Genomic DNA, 18,969 nt, shown 5'->3' with positions numbered 1-18,969 from the left:
TCGCTATGTTGCCCAGGATGGTCTCAAACTCTTGGGCTCAAGTGACCCTTCCACCTCAGCCTGACAATGTGCTGGGATTACACGTCTGAGATACTGTGTCCAGCCTGCCTCATTCTTTTTCAACAGCTACATGATGTCCCACCATATGGATGTGCCATAGTTAAACCTGTCCCCTTCTTATGGATACTTAGGCTGTTTTCAATATTTTCCTATTAGCAACAATATTGTAACAAATAATAGTAAATAAATATCATTTCATATGAGTATAAACATAATAATATAATAAATCCTAAAAGTAGAACTACTGGCTCAAAAGGCATGTGTCATTTCTAATCTAGTTAGATATTTGCAAACTGCCATCCACTGAAGTACCATTTTACCCTCTAACCAGCAATATTTAAGGGTGCTCACCAGCCATGTATTATCAAACTTATTGACCTTTGCTAATTTTTTAGGATAAAGAATGTTATCTCATTTTATTTTCAATTCTTATTTATAAGTAAAGATGAATACATTATATATCCGTAAAAGTCATTTATATTGCTTTTCCTATGCTGCCCATTACTTCACAAGATCACTAGTCTTTTGCTTAGTGAGTTCTAGAAGCTATTTATTAATTTATTTATTTATTTTTAATTTTTGAGACAGAGTCTCACTCTCTCACCCAGGCTGGAGTGCAGTGACGTAATCACAGCTCACCTCAGCCTCCACCCACCAGCTCAATCAATTCTCCCGCCTCAGCCTCCTAAGTAGCTAGGACTACAGGTCCATGCCAACACACTTGGCTAATCTTTGTATTTTTATAGAGGCAGGGTTTCACCATGTTGCCCAGGCTTATTTATTTACTTTAAATGTGAATGCTCTGTCTGTAAAAGGAAATGCAAATATTTTTCTGCAAAGAGTATCATTTATCTTTTGAATTAGTATTGCTATGGTTTGAGTTTGTCCCCTCCAAAACTCAGGTTGAAATTTAATTGTCAACCGGGCTTGGTGGCTCATGCCTATAATCCCAGCACTTTGGGAGGTTGGGACAGGCGGATCACTTGAGGTCAGAAGTTCAAGACCAGCCTAGTCAACACGGTGAAACCCCGTCTCTACTAAAAACACAAAAATTAGCCACGCGTGGCAGGGGGCGCCTGTAATCCCAGCTACTCGGGAGGCTGAGGCATGAGAATTGCTTGAACCCGGGAGGCAGAAGGTGCAGTGAGCCGAGATTGTGCCACTGCACTCCAGCCTGGGTGATAGAGCGAGACTCGGTCTAAAGAAAGAAATTTAATTGCCATTGTGACAGATATTGGGAGGTGGGACCTTTAAAAAGTGTGTAGGTCTTGAGGCCTCCACCCTCATAAACGGACTAATGTGGCTGACATCTAAGGAGTAGATTATTGTGAGAGTGGGTTCGCCCCCATCTTGTGCATTCTGTCTCTCTCTTTGCCCTTCTGCTACGTGATGCTGTCTTCTGTCATGTTATGACACAGCAATTAGGCACTGACCAGACGCCTTGATTTTGGACTTCCTCGTCTCCAGAACTATGAGTCAATAAATTTCTGTTCACTCTAAATTACACAGTCTGTGATCTTCTGTTCTAACAGCACAAAACAAAAATAGGTATTTTGTTGCCATGCAGAATCTAAAAATTTCTTTTATGTGCTAGATCTTTCCTTACATAGTTAGACCTCTCTACTCTGAGATTATAAACAAAATTCTCCCATGTTTTCATCTGGTACATTTGCAGTGTCATTTTTCTCACTTAAGTATTAGATCTAGAAAGAATTTGATTTAAGATGAATGAATATTAGATAACAAATGAGAAGATTTTATCATATAATTTACTCAAATTTATGTGGCTTATGTTTCAAAATTAAAGGAAACTCTCAGTTCACAGGAAGGTCAGTTTACTAAGGAAGAGATATGAATTTTCCATTTCTCCTGACTGATATGCACTAAACTTTAATGTTTCCTAATAATTTGAAATGAAAGACAATTCAGGCTGGGCATGGGAGCTCACGCCTGTAATCCCAGCACTTTGGGAAGCCAAGGCAGGTGCATCACCTGAGGTCAGGAGCTCCAGACTAGCCTGGAAACATGGTGAAACCCTGTCTGTACTAAAAATACAAAAATTAACTCGGTGTGGTGGCAGGTGCCTATATTCCCAGCTACTTGGGAGGCTAAGGCAGGAGAATCACTTGAACCCAGGAGGTGGAGGTTGCAGTGAGCCAAGATCACGCCATTGCACTCCAGCCCAGGCGACAAGAGCGAAACTCCGTCTCAAAAAAAAAAAAAAAAAAAAAAAAAAAAAAAAAAAAATTCAACCACAAGATGGGGGTTTTGGGGAAAAAAGGTTTAAAAAACTGGAATTATGGCCCAGTGCAGTGGCTCACACCTGTAATCCCCGTGCTTTGGGAGTACTGATCATTATTTTTACATACATGAAACAAACAGCTGTTGTTGTTTTTCTTTTCCTTTTTTTTTTTTTTTTTTTTATAGCTACACCTTCACAGAATTGCAAAAAGGAGGTAGGGCATATTACGTGCCAGTCACTGTGATAAATATTTTGTGTCTTCTCAGTGAAATCTCGTAATAGTCTAGTAAGATAGGTATTCTTTCTACCATTGCACAAAAGAGGCTACTAAAGATTAAATGTTTTGATTTACTTAATGTTATATTCAATGGTAAAGATAGACACAAACATTTTTCTGACACAGAAGGCCACTCTCTTAGCCAATACACTGTAGTGCCTTCATTTCGTTTAGTGCATAGACCATATCCTTAACTTACGAATGCAGAATCTTTCATTTAAAAAAAAAAAAATCAGGATTACCAGCAATTTTCTTAAAAAATAAAGCAAACATTTCAACTATTCCTACCCACCAACAAAACTATGAAACAGAAATAAAGTAAATTTAGACAAAAGGAATAGCATGATTTATGCTATGGCTTTAAATAAAACCAAGAGGCATCCCTAGCCCCAGTATGAAATGGCTAAAAAGTATAACTTTAAAATTTTTAAATCATTGTATAATATGCCAGCAATGCCAAACATTCATCTATAAATGTTTATATTTTTATTGTTTAATTATTAATGAATTATCTTGAAGCATTCAGACTGCATGTTTGACTCGCCATTAGACGCTGGACACCTTCAAGGTAAAAATCTTACCTACTCCTTTTTCTAAATCCATTACCTAGCAGTTTTTGATACTATTAATAATTTTAAAATAGTATTGGGCCAGACACAGAGGCTCATGCCTATAATCCCAACACTTCGGGAGGCCAAGGTGGGAGGATAGCTTAAGGCCAGGACTTCAAGACCAGCCTAGGCAACACCTTGAGACCCTGTCTTTCCAAAAAGTTGAAAATTAGGCAAGTGTGGCAGTGCACACCTGTAGTTCTACCTAGAGAGGCCAAGGCCAGAAGACCACTTGAGCCCAGGAGTTTGAGATTGCAGTGAACTATAATCACATCACTGCACCCCAGCCTGGGTGACAGAGCGTGACCCTTTCAAAAAAAAAATTGTGAGGTACTTTACCAATTACAAAGGACTTTCATACACACCATCTTAGTAATAGGTGCTCAAAGCTTGAAGTTATTTTTTATTTCATATGAATTTCCTCAGACATCAAATATATGCTGCATTGCCAAATATGAATGGCATCCTTCACTAACTCAAACAATTAAAAGTAAATTTATATTTGGACTGATTTTTAATTTTTTTTTTTTTTTTTTGAGAGACAGAGTCTCACTCTATTGCCCAGACTGTAGTACAGTGGTGTCATAATCACTCACTGCAGCCTTGAACTCTGGGGCTCATGCAATCCATCTGCCTTGGCCTCTTAAAACATCGAGATTACAGGCGTGAGCCACTGTGCCCAGCTGGAATAATTCTTAAAACGTATAGGAAATAACATCTTTAGGCCGGGCGCGGTGGCTCACGCCTGTAATCCCAGCACTTTGGAAGGCCGAGGCGGGCGGATCACGAGGTCAGGAGATCGAGACCATCCTGGCTAACACAGTGAAACCCTGTCTCTACTAAAAACACAAAAAAATTAGCCGGGCGCGGTGGCGGGCGCCTGTAGTCCCAGCTATTCGGGAGGCTGAGGCAGGAGAATGGCGTGAACCCGGGAGGCGGAGCTTGCAGTGAGCAGACATCGAGCCACTGCACTCCAGCCTGGGCGACAGAGCCAGACTCCATCTCCAAAAAAAAAAAAAAAAAAAAAAAAACATCTTTAAAGTTTTTGTTACAAATAAATAGTAGACATAGTCCACGATATTTATTCACTCCGCTCTGCCTTTTAAAAGCATTCACTCATGTCTGAATTCTTCTAGTACCAAACTTACAACTCATGAAAATAACACACTGCTTTGTAACATTTCTTGCACAGATACTTAAGTTTTTATGCCTGTTGTAGTTCCCCAATTGGATTATAATCTAGTAATATATATGTTATATCCTGTGTTGTCTAAAGCGCCTAAGATGGTATTATATACCTCGCACCCACCTCAATAAATGTTTTATGAGCCATCATAGATATTCAAAAGTACTAGTGAAACTGCCATTAAATACCTCTAAGGCATACAATCACAGATGACTGATCCTGAATATAACATATTGGATGGAAAATATGCTTCCTCATTAACAGTTTGTATTTGTAGATTAAATGTATTAAATAGTCTAAAGAAAATACTCTCAGCAGGCGGATTGCTTGAGCCCAGGAGTTCGAGACCAGCCTGGCCAACGTGGTGAAATCCCACCTCTATAAAAAATACAAAAATCAGCCGGGCGTGGTGATTTACACCTGTAGTTGAGGCTACTGGGGCAGGGACTGATGCAGGAGAATTGCTAGAGCCCTGGATGTCAAGACTGTAGTGAGACGAGATCACGCTATTGCACTCAGTCCAGCCCGGGTAACAGAGAGAGGCCCTGTCTCAAAAAAAACAAAGAAAGAAAAGAACAGAACACAACAGAAAAGACTCTTGAATTAGATGATTTCTCTTACCTGATCAAAAAGAAGCCTAAGTTGCCTTTCAGATTCACCAACCCACTTGCTCAAACAATCTGCTCCTTTTCGCATAAAAAAAGCCACTTTTTTGTCTCCTTGGCTGCATTCATTAGCTAATGCTCTGGCAACCAAGGTTTTACCTGTGCCAGGAGGGCCATAAAACAAACAGCCCCTGGAAGAATAAAAAAATCAAGAAGTGTAAATTATATTATCGTCACTGCTGATAACCAATTTTAAAAAATGTCCCTCCCTTCAATTTTGTATTGAAGTATAATTATTAGACATTGATAAAGCTTTTTCCAGTATATAGACAAAAGTTTTACTTTGCTAAGTCCTTAAATCACCAAGCTTTGGCAGACAAGAAATAAAGTACAGAGTAATTTGGCAAGATATATAGAAATTTTAAATGTTTCCCAGTGACCCAGAAATTTCACATCTTTAGAATAATGTAGAAATACTCAAAAGGAATGATATAGATTTAAATGACTCTTTAATAAGATTTTCCATATCCTTAACAACGTGAAAAATAAATTAGAACAAAATCTGAATAAAAAGTGCCTCCTTAAAGAAAACAGACATTTATCAGTTTAAATCTAACAGCCTATATGTGTATCTTCAGAATATTCTTTTTTTTTTTTTTTTTTTGAGACGGAATCTCACTGTCACCCAGGCGCAATCTCGGCTCACCACAACCTCTGCTTCCTGGGTTCAAGTGATTCTCATGCCTCAGCTTTCCGAGTAGCTGGGATTACAGATGCACGACAACACCCCTAGCTAATTTTTGTATTTTCAGTAGAGACGAGGTTTCACCATGTTGGCCAAGCTGGTCTCGAATTCCTGACCTCAGGTGATCCACCCACCTCAGCATCCCAAAGTACTGGGATTACAGGCTTGAGCCACCGTGCCCAGCCAAAATATTCTATTCTGCCCAATCTTCTTTAACATAATTTCTCAGCCTTTTCCAATAGTTCCCCAGCTATCCACCTCATATTCAGGCACAATCTGTTCCTACAAATAAGTTATCAAGCTCACTCTATTTCAAAAATACTCCATCATCAAGTCAAAGAAACACATCAATAAAACTGTGCTTCCAAGAGTAAATAACATATAGCATCAAACTCAATGCATTGGGAGCCAAATTCAGAAAAACCCATCTGGGCAATCTGGTTGTGTATTTAGGGCCCACAGAAAGAATCTTATCGAGTGCCTGACTTAAATCCTGAGATGTAAACTTCAAGAACATACTTAGTTCCATGGCCTCTGGACCCTAAACAATAACATTTCATTTCTAACTGTCATTGCTAGGACACATCAAATAAATATATATCAAATATTTATATTTATAGTAATTTACTCAAATAACATTTGAGAAAGTAACAGTAATAACAATAATAAACATCTATGACATTGCTTACCTTGGAGGCTGAATTTTAAACTTTTCAAAAATTTCTGGATATAAAAGTGGGAATACTACCATTTCCTTTAGTGCATGAATATGATGGCTCAATCCACCTATGCTATCAAACCGTACCTTGGAAAGAAGGGGAAAAATTTGATATAAAACAATTTTATATGTTTTATAGAATTTTTAAAATTTATAAAAGAGTCTTACGATTCAGAAATAACATGCCTTTAGCAGAAGCTTTTGAACATAACTACAAATAAGTGTAGAAAAATAAGGCCAACAATAAAATCCAAGTTTACATTTCAGTTCAGGCAAATTAAGCTACCATTATTTAATCTAGTAACTCAGAACCAGGATTAATCCCCAACCTAAAACTTTAATAGGTATCTATAGGAGATTTTTATATTATACTAACACATATAATTTTTATATTATGCCAAGTTTTAATGGGCCTGGCACAGTGGCTCACACTTGTAATCCCAGCACTTTGGAAGCCCAAGGTGGGCGGATCACCTGAGCTCAGGAGTTCGAGACCAGACTGACCAACATGGTGAAACCCCGTCTCTACTAAAAATACAAAAGTTAGCTGGGCATGGTGGTGCACGCCTGTAATCCCAGCTACTTGGGAGGCTGAGGCAGGAGAATAGCTTGATCCTGGGAGGTGGAGGTTGCAGTGAGCCGAGATCACACCATTGCACTACAGCCTGGGCAACGAGAGCGAAACTGCACCTCAAAAAAAAAAAAAAAAAAAAAAAAAAAAAAAAAAAGTTTAAATGGCTTTAAAAATATATAATTATTTTGTACATGTATTCTCAGAAGGGGGCAATATTGTCCTCACGGGCAAAAATTGGTTCAGGGGTAGGGCAAGAAAAAATCTTAGCTATTTACAATAGTCTGTAGACCTTCCAAGGTCAATGTTACCTGACAAAATCTTATTCTTTAATATTTAATTTCTCTAGTCAGAGAGAAATTTACTTTTCTTTATGGGACAATGATGAAAAAATGATTTTAGAAACACTAATCTATCACAAGAAGCAGCAAAGATTGTTCCTCCCACCCATAACAGTTTAAATAGCTAGAAGGCTTTGTAAGAAAAAAAGTGTACAGACAAAAAATGCTTGAAGAAAATTTTGCCCAAAATGTTAACTGTGACTGCCTCTTCCCTGCTTCTTCATTCTGTTATGGTACTTGAAAATGTTTTACAATGAAAGTATTACTATGATAGAAAAAGTGAAAGTAAACTATTAACAGAAAAATAAAAACAAGTTAAATAACAGAAACATTCTAAGAGAAGCTAAATTTTCTTGTATTTGGTATCAAATTTTAAAGAAATAAGTGGCCTGGCACGCTGGCTCATGCCTGTAATCCTAGCATTTTGGGAGGCCAAGGCGGGCAGATCACCTTGGGAGTTCGAGACCAGCTTGACCAACATGGAGAAACCCCATCTCTACTAAAAAAATACAAAATTAGCTGGGCATGGTGGCACATGCTTGTAATCCCAGCTACTCGGGAGGCTGAGGCAGGAGAATCGCTTGAACTTGGGAGGCGGAGGTTGCGGTTAGCTGAGATTGCGCCATTGTACTTCAGCCTGGGCAACAAGAGTGAAACTCCGTCTCAAAAACAAAAAAAAGAGAAAAAGAATTTAGTCTACTTTGGCAGAGACATCTAAAATTTACTAGATTCATCTGTAAATGGACAGATGAAAATAAATGAAAGGAAAATAAAAATGAAAAAAATTCTTAAAAGACAAAAAAGAAATTAACTAGATTCAAAAGAGTAAAGTGCTGGTAAGCCAAATAAGCAAAGATCATTAGGTAAGGTCTTCTGAGAAGATGCGCTATTAGAAATGGGATTCTGGTCATATGCAATACTCTAATATTTTCTTAGGGCCCCATTAATAAAGTAAGATAAGCATTTTCCTCTATGACTTCAGATTAGAGACAGTTAAAATTTCATCTTCAAGTATATATGCAATTCTATTTGATAACTTATTTTAAATCTCTCTATGGAAATCACTTAAATTACATTGTATAGAGAGATTTTTGGAAACAAAGAAAAAATGTATCAAATAAATTCTTGGTTATGCAGTAACCTTATTCCAAAATATCCCCCAAAATAAGATACTACTAACAATGAGAAAGAATCTACCACGTCCTCCAAGTCTTGTGTCTGTTTTTGTGCTACATATCTTCCCCGGCTGTGATCGATCATCCATTTTCCAAAGTGACCCCACTGCTCTTTATATTGATGACCCGTATCTGAATTTCTAGTCCAGGTATTTCTCCTTAATGCCAAACCTAAATAACCAATTACCTACAAGGTGCTTCCACTTGTAGTATACCTCAGATACCTAAACAGGTATTAGTTAAATACAACTAATTAAATCATCTTCCTGCCTCAAACATTTATTCCTCTTCTTATGTTCCCTACTCAGAGAATCAAGCCATTTTCCATCGAGACCATCCATTATCTATCTAGTCACCTAAGCTAGAAACCTGGGTAATATTCTCAAGTTGTACCTTTCCCTCGTTCCCCAAAAGCAATTAATTCACCAAATTCTGTCATTTCTGAATTCAATCCTTAATTCTTTCAAACCCATTTGCTTCTTCAAAGTTATCCTAGTTTCTACCATGACCACTACTCCAGATTACTAGACTACAGCAACATCCAGTCTCCCTAATGCCAGCCTTGCTTCCCCCAAATTCATTAACTACATTATAGCCAGAGTGATCTACCCAAAATACAAAATCATGAAACTAGGCAATTTCAACAAGAGCCCATTGTTCATCATGGTTTATGAAGCCTTGCCCCTCATAACCTTCTCAGCCTCATTTCCTACCTGTTACATATTCCAGTAACACTGAAATGAAAATACCTGACTAAGCACCACTTGTGGTTAGGGTTCTTAGGTTTCAAAACATATACATCGAAACATTAACACTGTCATATCCAAATTTTCTAGTTCTACTATGTGCTGCTTTAGAAACAAGAAAAAAACTTTAAAAAAAAAGAAAACTTCTAGAAAAACATTTACAAAACTTACTGATTTATCAATGTTCATTGGATCAACATCAGCCAAGCTTGCACCCACTTTCACTCGTTCTCGGAGAATACCGCTAGCTAAGTCCTCTGCTCTGAAGTTCATAGGCAAACATCTGAAATTTATAAAAGTGCGAGTAAAGCTGCATTAAAAGTTTCACATTTTTAATGTTAAAATAAGTTTACATTCTTTGATGTGTCTTCATCTTTCTCCTTTTTCTCATAACCCAGAAAATAATATCAAAGGATTTCATACTTTTACTCTACTTTTCTTACATTCTTGTCAATGGCCAAAAATTAAGTTACTCACTAGATAAAGCAAACAAGATCATTAATCTATTTGCCCAAAGAGCCCAATCTATTCCATTTTAGGAAAATATCTTAACATACCTGATCATCCCATGTTATACAACTATAAAATAAAAATAAACCTATATGTACTATAGTATATGGGATTAAAATAAAATTAAGCTGTTGATTGATTGATTGATTGAGACAAGGTCTCACTCTGTTGCCCAGGATGGAATGCAGTGGTGCAATCACGGCTCACTACAGCCTCAACCTCCTGGGCTCAAGTGATCCTCCCACCTCAGCCTTCCAAATATAGCTGGAACTACAGGCAGGCAACACTACACCTGGCTGATTTTTTATACAGACAAGGTCTTACTATGTTGCCTAGGCTGGTCTCAAATTCCTAGGCTCAGCCTCCCAAAATGCTGAGATTACAGGCGTAAGCCATCAGCCCAACCTTTATTATAATATTTAAATCTATCCTCAGCTATTACATGAATATGTCTACTCAGTTATACAATTGAAAAAATTGTCTTTCCATTTTTTTCAAAAAAAAAAACCAATTAGAGATCACATCTTGAACACCAAGCTTCATCTTTTGTGTAACTACCTTAAGAGAGATCTCTACACTACATTATTTAACACATTATTTAATACACTACATTATTTAATTTCTGTAAATTAATATAGTCGACTTCCTCTTTTAACTTTGGGTAAACACCAGTGACATTAACAGCCTCAAAAAAGTCTAGCATCTACAATGAATGTAACTTCATTGATATTTCTGAATCCTAATTTATAAAAATATATTATCAAAGTAGATTATCAGAATAGTTCGGATTAAATAGGCATTAAACTCTTATTTAAACTTCAATTTTTCTCATTTTCTTTCCATCATTCACATGAGAAATTCTTTTTTAGTACACAATCTAACCAATCCAAACTTGTTTCCAAGACCTGCTAACTGAAAACTTGGTATTTCTACAATAAATAATAATTTGACACTTTATTTACTCCTCCACTGAAAATTCTCTGAGGTTTTAGTGAGCCCAACAGTGATCAGTTAGTTACCCTAGTTAGGCAAAGATCACTAGAGGCACTTGTTCAACCGACAACGAAAACAAAGTAATTTTTTCCAATAAAAATCCAAGGTCTCCTGAGATAATTCTATTAGAAACCATGTCTTAATCTGACTGCTATAATACTGTAATCATTATAAGTACCTAAAATCAACCTCATTAAATGGATTTAGATTAGAAAGGAGGTACAGAGGAAATGACAGACACTGCCATATAGGTTGGCCTGTTTCCCTTAGCTCTCTTTACTTTCCCTCTCCACAAATTATTTTATCATAAGTACTTTCAGACTAAATAATTTTGGGGAAAGGTTAGATTTTTACTGAAAGAAAAGCTAAGTAGAAACCAAGTCAATGTCTTAATCTAGTCTAAAATATGCGTTGAATATCAATGTTAGCAAAGTGCTAGTATAGATAAGAAAATCACTCAAAAAAAACCCTTATTTTTCCTTTTTTCTACCATGGAAATAACACTAAAAATTTTACTAACCTATTTCTTGCTCTTGCCATGCTCTTTGATTTCCTTCTTTCAAAGCGTTCCTCATCAGAAGAAGTTGTGTCACTACTATGAATGGCATGCTTCTTTCTCCTATTTAAAGAGAGTAAAATCCTTAAAACCATTATAATAGCAAACAACTTTTTAAAACACACTGTAATATCTACAATTAGCTCAGAGGAAATTCAATCAGCAAATATTTATTAAGATTTTTACCCTCATACGGTTTACATGAAGTATAAAGGTAGCAAGTTCTGCAGAGAAAAAGAAAAAAAAAAAAAGGCCTGTAATCCCAGCACTTTGGGCAGTCAAGATGGGCGGATCATGAGGTCAGGAGTTCGAGAAAAGCCTGGCCAACATGGTGAAACTCCAGCTCTACTAAAAATACAAAAATTAGCCAGGTACAGGGTGGGCACCTGTAATCCCAGCTACTCGGGAGGCTGAGGAAGGAGAATTGCTTGAACCCAGGAGGCGGAGGTTGCAGTGAGCTGAGATTGCGCCACTGCACTCCAGCCTGGGTGACAGAGCAAGACTTCTTCTCAAAAAAAAAAAAAAAAAAAAAATAGACTAGAAAGCCTAAAGTTTTTTAAAACAGAATAATTCAGGAAGGGAGTCAGTAATCAACTTTTTTTTTTTTTTTTTTTTTAAGACAGTGTCTCACTCTGTCACCCAGGCTGGAGTGCAGTGGCAAGGTCAGGGCTCACTACAGCCTCAACCTTCGGGGCTCAAGCGATCCTCCCGCCTCAAACCCCCAAGTAACTGGGACTACAGGCACCCGCCACCACACTGGCTAGTTTTTGTACTTTTTGTAAAGAGGGAGTTTCGCCATGTTGCCCAAGGTGGTCTCAAACTCCTGAGCTCAAGTGATCTACCCGCCTTGGCCTCCCAAAGTGCTGGGGTTACAGACATAAGCCACTGCACAGGGCCAGCAACCAATTTAAATCACATCCAAATTTAGTGAATATCTGTCACTGTTTGATAAATAACATTAGAATCTCAGGAAAAAAATTTTTTTTTTTTTTTTAATTTTATCTTTCCCAAATAGTCACAGTCCAGACATTTAAAGAACAAAGGAAAAATAATACACTGGTTTACAGAGGACAAGGGCTTTACCTTTCCACTTAAGATATTTCCATCCTGTTTGAACTTCTTATAAAATACATAAAATATTTTGAAGAAAAAAACAGTTTATAACCAGAACTACTATGGAGAGATTAGGTAATTTGCCAGGCTGAAGTCATCACAAAGGAAAAATAATACTTAATGAATGCCAGATTATTAGTGTAACTCATGACATCTCTAAGATACCTAAAAAATACTATAATAAAACCACCACAAAACTGTGTGCTCACAAAGTGTTCAAACTGAGTTCATCACATCCAAATCAAATGCTTCAACCACTTCTTTTAAACTGTATATTCAGTTAGCAGTTCCACTAACCAGTAGTTTGCAAAAAAAAAAAAAAAAAAAAAAAAAAAAAAAAAAAAAAACCTCAAAAATCATCCTAAATCCCTTTTTGCCCACCACATAATCACTGCCATTGAGTCCTAGCCACACTCCCTGTAAATATCCCTTATATTGTTTTTTTCTCCACCCCTACCTACGTTTCACTTACCACCTGCCTAGCCATTTAACCACCCTCAGCTCTGCCTTACTAAAAAAAAAATTTGCCATGATCTTACCTCGGATCTTGTTACCGCGTGAACTGCTCTCCACCAATGCAATTTTAAAATTTAATGGCCTACTTTTTGAGCATAATCTCCTAACATACCAACTTTCAACTCATCAAGGCCTACTATACCTAAGCACCCAATGACTCAGAGTCAACTCCCTTCGTGGCTTAATTTTCTGTCAAGCCTCACAGGAAAAGCTATTACTTCAGTTTTTAATCTTCCTACCTGACTCTGTCTCCTTTTTCTTCCATTACACTTGCTAAATTCCAACCCTGTATCAATCCAAGTAATAAAAGTAGAATGCTGAACACACTAATGAAAATCCACACAACCATACAAGCTGGAATCATTGTCAGTAATTTACTTCAAGCATAAATAGTCTTCAAAGATGTCCCAAAATCTGTGCATCAGTACTCCATTCCAATGCCCACATGTCCCATTAGCAACCCAGATTTTCTCAACTTCTCCTTAAGATCCTTAACCCACCTCCTACTCCTTCTCTACTAATCGGAATCCTTTCATTACCTTCTGCATCCATTTTTGGTGGGGGAAGAGGGAATTGTTTTGGGGTTTTTTTGGGTTTTTTTTTCTTTTTTTTTGAGATGGAATCTCACACTGTTGCCCAGGCTGGAGTGCAATGGCGCAATCTTGGCTCACTGCAACCACTGTCTCCCGGGTTCACGCGATTCTCCTGCCTCAACTTCCCAAGTAGCTGGGATTACAGGTGCACACCAACATGCCCAGCTAATTTTTGTATTTTTAGTAGAGACAGGGTTTCACTATGTTGGCCAGACTGGTCTCGAACTCCTGACCTCATGATTCGCCCATCTCAGCCTCCCAAACTGCTGGGATTACAGGCGTGAGCCACCGTGCCCAGCCTGTTTCTGTTTTCATTTTTGTTTTTAGATAGAAGGTCTCACTCTGTCAACCCAGGCTGGAGTGAAGTGGCATGATCATAGCTAACAGCAGGAAGCCACAGCTTCCACGGCTTTACACACAGTCTCTTCATCCCCCAGGAATTGCATGCACCTGATGGTCTTCAAGTTCTTGTCGAATTCATAGACAATGGGAATACTAGTCGGCAGGTTCAGCTCCATGACAGCCTCTTCAGAGAGATCCTCCAAATGTTTCACAATGCCCCAGAGGCTGTTGCCATGCACCGCAATCAGTACCCATTTCCCCTCCTTTACCAGGTGAACTATTTCTTCATTCCAAAACGGCAGAGCTCTGGCTTTGAGAGTCCTTCAGATTCTCACAGGAGGGTAGCTGATCCTCTGTGAGGTCTGCATACCTGCGATCGTTACTAATGTTGCTGTAGAAAGGATGGTCAGGCTCCATCGGAGGTGGTGGAACATCACAGGAGAGCCTCCAGATCTTCACCTGGTCCTCACCATGCTTTGCAGCAGTCTGCTTTACTGAGACCAGTCAGACCCCCATAGTGCCACTCATTGAGGCACCAAGTCCTCACTACACATCTGATCAATGGCATCTAGCACTTTCCAGAGGGTCCAGATTTCTCTCTTCTGCACTGAGGTGAAGCAGATGTCAAACTCATAGCCAGCCATCTCACAGTGCCTGCCTGCCACTCTTCATCTCCTCATGGCCTGCCAGGCTCACGTTGGCATTGTACCAGTCGCTGAAGCAGTTCTCCAGGTTCCAGGTGCTCTCACTGGGCCAGATCAGCACCAGTTTGTAGGTGGCCACGGCAGCGGGCTGGGGAGGCCCTGCATCAATTTTTGATACTTCCCAACTCTTCAGGAAGATAGTTGCAAAAATTATCTATTCTTTGCAATTTTGATATTTATCCTCTCCTCTACTTCTTTCTCCCCATCAGGAAAGTTCCCAAGTTTATTTGTGTATTGGGCCTATAATATATAGAAATGTAATAAATTTGCCAATAACAGCACAGAAGGAAGTTGGTGGGAGAAAAGTGCTGGTCTAAGAAAATTACTTCAGATAGTAAATTGAGTGCATAAAAAATAAAGAGAACCAAAAATGGCAAATCAATTTAAAAGTTAATATAACAATACCTATAAACATATACAGTCATCCCTTAGTATCTACAGGGGAATGGTTCCAGGACCCTTGTGAATACCAAAATTCAAGTATGCTTAAGTCCCTTACATAAAAATGGTACAGTGTTTGCACACTGCATATGGCCTACACACATCCTCCCATACACTGTTATTGAAAATGTATCAAAGACTTAACGTAAGAGTTACCTCCTGTATACTTTAAATCACCTCTAAATTAATTATAATACAACACATATGCTATATAAATAGTCATCAAGCTGTATTTTTTGTTGTTGTATTGTTGGGGTTTTTTCTCAAATGTTTTTGAGGTGTGGTTGGTTGCATTCACAGACGCAGAACCTGTAGCTAAAGAGGACCAACTGTACTTGCTAATGTTTCTTCTCGTAGCTTCAGTAAAAGCCATTAAATCATATAAAGTAATAATTCCAACAATGTATTGTTAGATCTGTAACATTTTTAGGTGTGATACAAATAACAATAATACAACAAAAAGAGTGGTATACATAATTTCCCAGTAAATAACTGAAAAGCCAAAATCCTAGTTGGGGCTGGGCATGGTGGCTCATGCCTGTAATCCCAGCACTTTGGGAGGCTGAGGCAGGCAGATCACTTGAGGTCAGGAGTTCGAGACCAGCCTGGCCAACATGGTGAAACCCCGTATCTGCTAAAAATACAAAAATTAGCCAGGCGTGGTGGTGTATGCCTGTAATTCCAGCTACCGGGGAGGCTGAGCCAGGAGAATTGCTTCAACCAAGGAGGTGGAGGTTACAGTGAGCCGAGATCGCGTCACTGCACTCCAGCCTTGGCAACCAGGGAAGGCTCCGTCTCAAAAAAAAAAAAAAAAAAAAAAAAAAGAGCTTAAAAGCCAAAGAGTATACAAAACTATACAAAACGAACTCAAACCATATACAAAAATTAACAAAGTAAATCAAAGACCTAAACATAAGAGCTAAAACTATAAACTATTAGAGGAAACCATAGGAACAAATCTTCATGACCTCTGAGTTGGCAATGGATTCTTACACATAACAGTAAAAGCTTAAGCACAAAATAAAAAACAAGTAACTTGAACTTCATAAAAATTAAAAGCTTGGCTGGGCACAGTAGCTCATGCCCATAATCCCAGCACTTTGGGATCACTTGAGCCCAGGAGTTCAAGACCAGCCTGGGCAACGTGGCAAAACCCCATCTCTACAAACAATATAAAAATTAGCTGAAAATAGTGGTGTATGCCTGTAGTCCCAGCTACTTGGGAGGCTGAGGCGGGAGGATTGTTGAGTCCAGGAGGCTGAGGCTGCAATGAGCCATGATCATGGCACGCCTGGGTGACAGAGCAAGACCCTGTCTCAAAAATAAAAAATAAACTTTTAAAAGTAGAAACTTTCCTTTGTTTCTACTTTCTTCTACATGTAAAAGAAAGGATAATTAGGGCTGGGTGCGGTGGCTCATGACTGTAATCCCAGCACTTTGGGAGGCCAAGGCGGGCAGATCAGGAGGTCAGGAGATGGAGACCATCCTGGCTAACATAGTGAAATCCCGTCTCTACCAAAAATACAAAAAATTAGCCGGGTGTGGTGGCGAATACCTGTACTCCCAGCTACTCGGAAGGCTGAGGCAGGAGAATGGCATGAACCCAGGAGGCAGAGCTTGCAGTGACCCAAGATTGCCCCACTGCACTCCAGCCTGGGTGACAGAGCGAGATTCCATCTCAAAAAAAAAAAAAAGAAAGGATAATTAGGGGGAAAAAGTATCAAAGATTAACTTGAATCAATGCTTCAAATGAAACCATTATGGGTCATTTAGATTCAACTCTGCTAAGAGACCAAAGAGCTGTGTAGCTTTAGGGAATAAAAAATAAACTTTTAAAAGTAGAAACTGGTCGGGCGCCATGACTCACGCCTGTAATCCCAACACTTTGGGAGGCCGAGGCAGGCGGGTCACAGGTCAGGAGTTTGAGACCATCCTGGCCAACATGGTAAAACTCTATCTCTACTAAAAATATGAAAATTAGCTGGGCATGGTGGTACACACCTGTAATCCCAGCTACTCGGGAGGCTGAGACAGGAGAATTGCTTGAACCCAGCAGAAAAGGTTGCAGTGAGCCGAGACTGCGCCACTGCACTCCAGCCTCCAGCCTGGGCGACAAAGCAAGACTCCGCCTCAAAAAAAAAAAAAAGTAAAAACCTTCCTTTCTACCTACATGTAAAAGAAAGGATAATTAGGGGGGAAAATATCAAAGATTAACTCGAATCAGTGCTTCAAATGAAAGCAATATGGGTCACTTAGATTCAACTCTGCTAAGAGACCAAAGAGCTGTGTAGCTTTAGTGAATATAACTGTTAAAACAACATATATTCCAGGCAAACTGAATCAGGAAGATAATTGTAGCATGTAGGATGACAACTGTTAGTCACTAATTAATGAAAGAAAGACACAATCAGTCTCTCATTGACAAATGCAAATGTTTCCTTTCAAAAACAAACCTTACCTAATATGGCTTCTTCTTGCTGGAGATCTATGAATATCAAACAGCGTGTTTTCCCTCTTTTTTTGATGAGCTGGTACTAAAAGGGAAGAAAAGGATACTAGAGAAATAACTAATTGATAAATTAATGTATTAAAGGAATAGAAACGACTTCTTTTTTTTTTTTTTTTTTTTTTTTTGAGACGGAGTCTCGCTCTTTCACCCAGGCTGGAGTGCAGTGGCGCGATCTCAGCTCACTGCAGGCTCCGCCCCCCGGGGTTCACGCCATTCTCCTGCCTCAGCCTCCCTTGTAGCTGGGACTACAGGCGCCTGCCACCTCGCCCGGCTAATTTTTTGTATTTTTAGTAGAGACGGGGTTTCACCGTGTTAGCCAGGATGGTCTCGATCTCCTGACCTCGTGATCCGCCCGCCTCGGCCTCCCAAAGTGCTGGGATTACAGGCGTGAGCCACCGCGCCCGGCCCTAGAAACGACTTCTGCTCACTTTTTTGTTGTTGTTGTTTTTTGAGACAGAGTCTTGCTCTAACGCCAGGCTGGAATGCAGTGGCGGGATCTCGGCTCACTGCAACCTCCCCCTCCTAAGTTCAAGCAATTCTCCTACCTCAGCCTCCCAAGTAGCTGGTACTACATGTGGGTGCCACCACGCCCAGCTAATTTTGTATTTTTAGTAGAGACAGGGTTTCACCATGTTGGCCAGGATGGTCTCGATCTCCTGACCTCATCATCCACCCACCTCAGCCTCCCAAAGTGCTGGGATTACAGGCATGAGCCACTGCACCCAGCCCTGTTAACTTTTTTTTTTTTTTTTGGATACAGAGTCTCACTCTGTTGCCCAGACTGGAGTGCAGTGGCGCAATCTCGGCTCACTGCAACCTCTGCCTCACAGATTCAAGCGATTCTCCTGCCTCAGCCTCCTGAGTAGCTGGGATTACAGGCGCCAGCCGCCACGTCCAGCTAATTTTTGTATTTTTAGTAGAGAAGGGGTTTCACCACGTGGGCCAGGCTCATCTCGAACTCCTGACCTTGTGAGCCGCCTGCCTAAGCCTCCCAAATTACTGGGATTACAGGTGTGAGCCACTGTGCCCGGCCTCCTGTTAACTTTTTAAATAAAACCTAGTCATGTGTCTTCAAGTGCCAAATGCTGTCTAGAAGCAAAACGAAAATAAAAATTTTGTGGCAATACTATGAAGTTGCAAATAAACATTCTAAACAGATGTTAACTTAATCTTTGTGACTATGAGATTTCTTAGATACATAATCCATTAAAAAAAATTTTAGCTTGGTGCAGTGGCTCACACCTGTAATCCCAGCACTTTGGGAGGCCGAGGCAGGTGGATCACCTGAGGTCAGGAGTTCAAGACCAGCCTGACCAACATGGAGAAACCCTGTCTCTACTAAAAATACAAAATTAGCTGGGCGTGGTGGTACACGCCTGTAATCCCAGCTACTTGGGAGGCTGAGGCAGAAGAAT

At 39.4% G+C, this 18,969-nt stretch overlaps 1 protein-coding gene and 1 pseudogene across 8 annotated transcripts in view; both read right to left on the bottom strand.

Moving 5' to 3' along the window:
* Positions 1-18,969, bottom strand: part of ATAD2B (ATPase family AAA domain containing 2B) — a 187,176-nt gene that overhangs the window by 115,505 nt on the left and 52,702 nt on the right. For all 8 annotated transcript variants that reach the window (XM_055253338.2, XM_063623899.1, XM_055253339.2 and 5 more), the window contains 5 exons: positions 17,504-17,579; positions 11,301-11,399; positions 9,449-9,560; positions 6,416-6,531; positions 4,998-5,172 (listed from right to left, as the gene is read on the bottom strand). In XM_055253338.2, the coding sequence (XP_055109313.1) occupies positions 4,998-5,172; positions 6,416-6,531; positions 9,449-9,560; positions 11,301-11,399; positions 17,504-17,579 (578 nt within the window). The remainder of the gene's footprint in view (positions 1-4,997; positions 5,173-6,415; positions 6,532-9,448; positions 9,561-11,300; positions 11,400-17,503; positions 17,580-18,969) is intronic.
* LOC129468168 (phosphoglycerate mutase 1-like) lies at positions 12,783-15,052 on the bottom strand (annotated as a pseudogene).

Source organism: Symphalangus syndactylus, chromosome 18 (genome assembly GCF_028878055.3).
Source record: "Symphalangus syndactylus isolate Jambi chromosome 18, NHGRI_mSymSyn1-v2.1_pri, whole genome shotgun sequence".
NCBI classification, from domain to species: domain Eukaryota; kingdom Metazoa; phylum Chordata; class Mammalia; order Primates; family Hylobatidae; genus Symphalangus; species Symphalangus syndactylus.
Note: the sequence above shows the minus strand (reverse complement) of the source record. Positions and strands in the feature narration are given on the sequence as shown.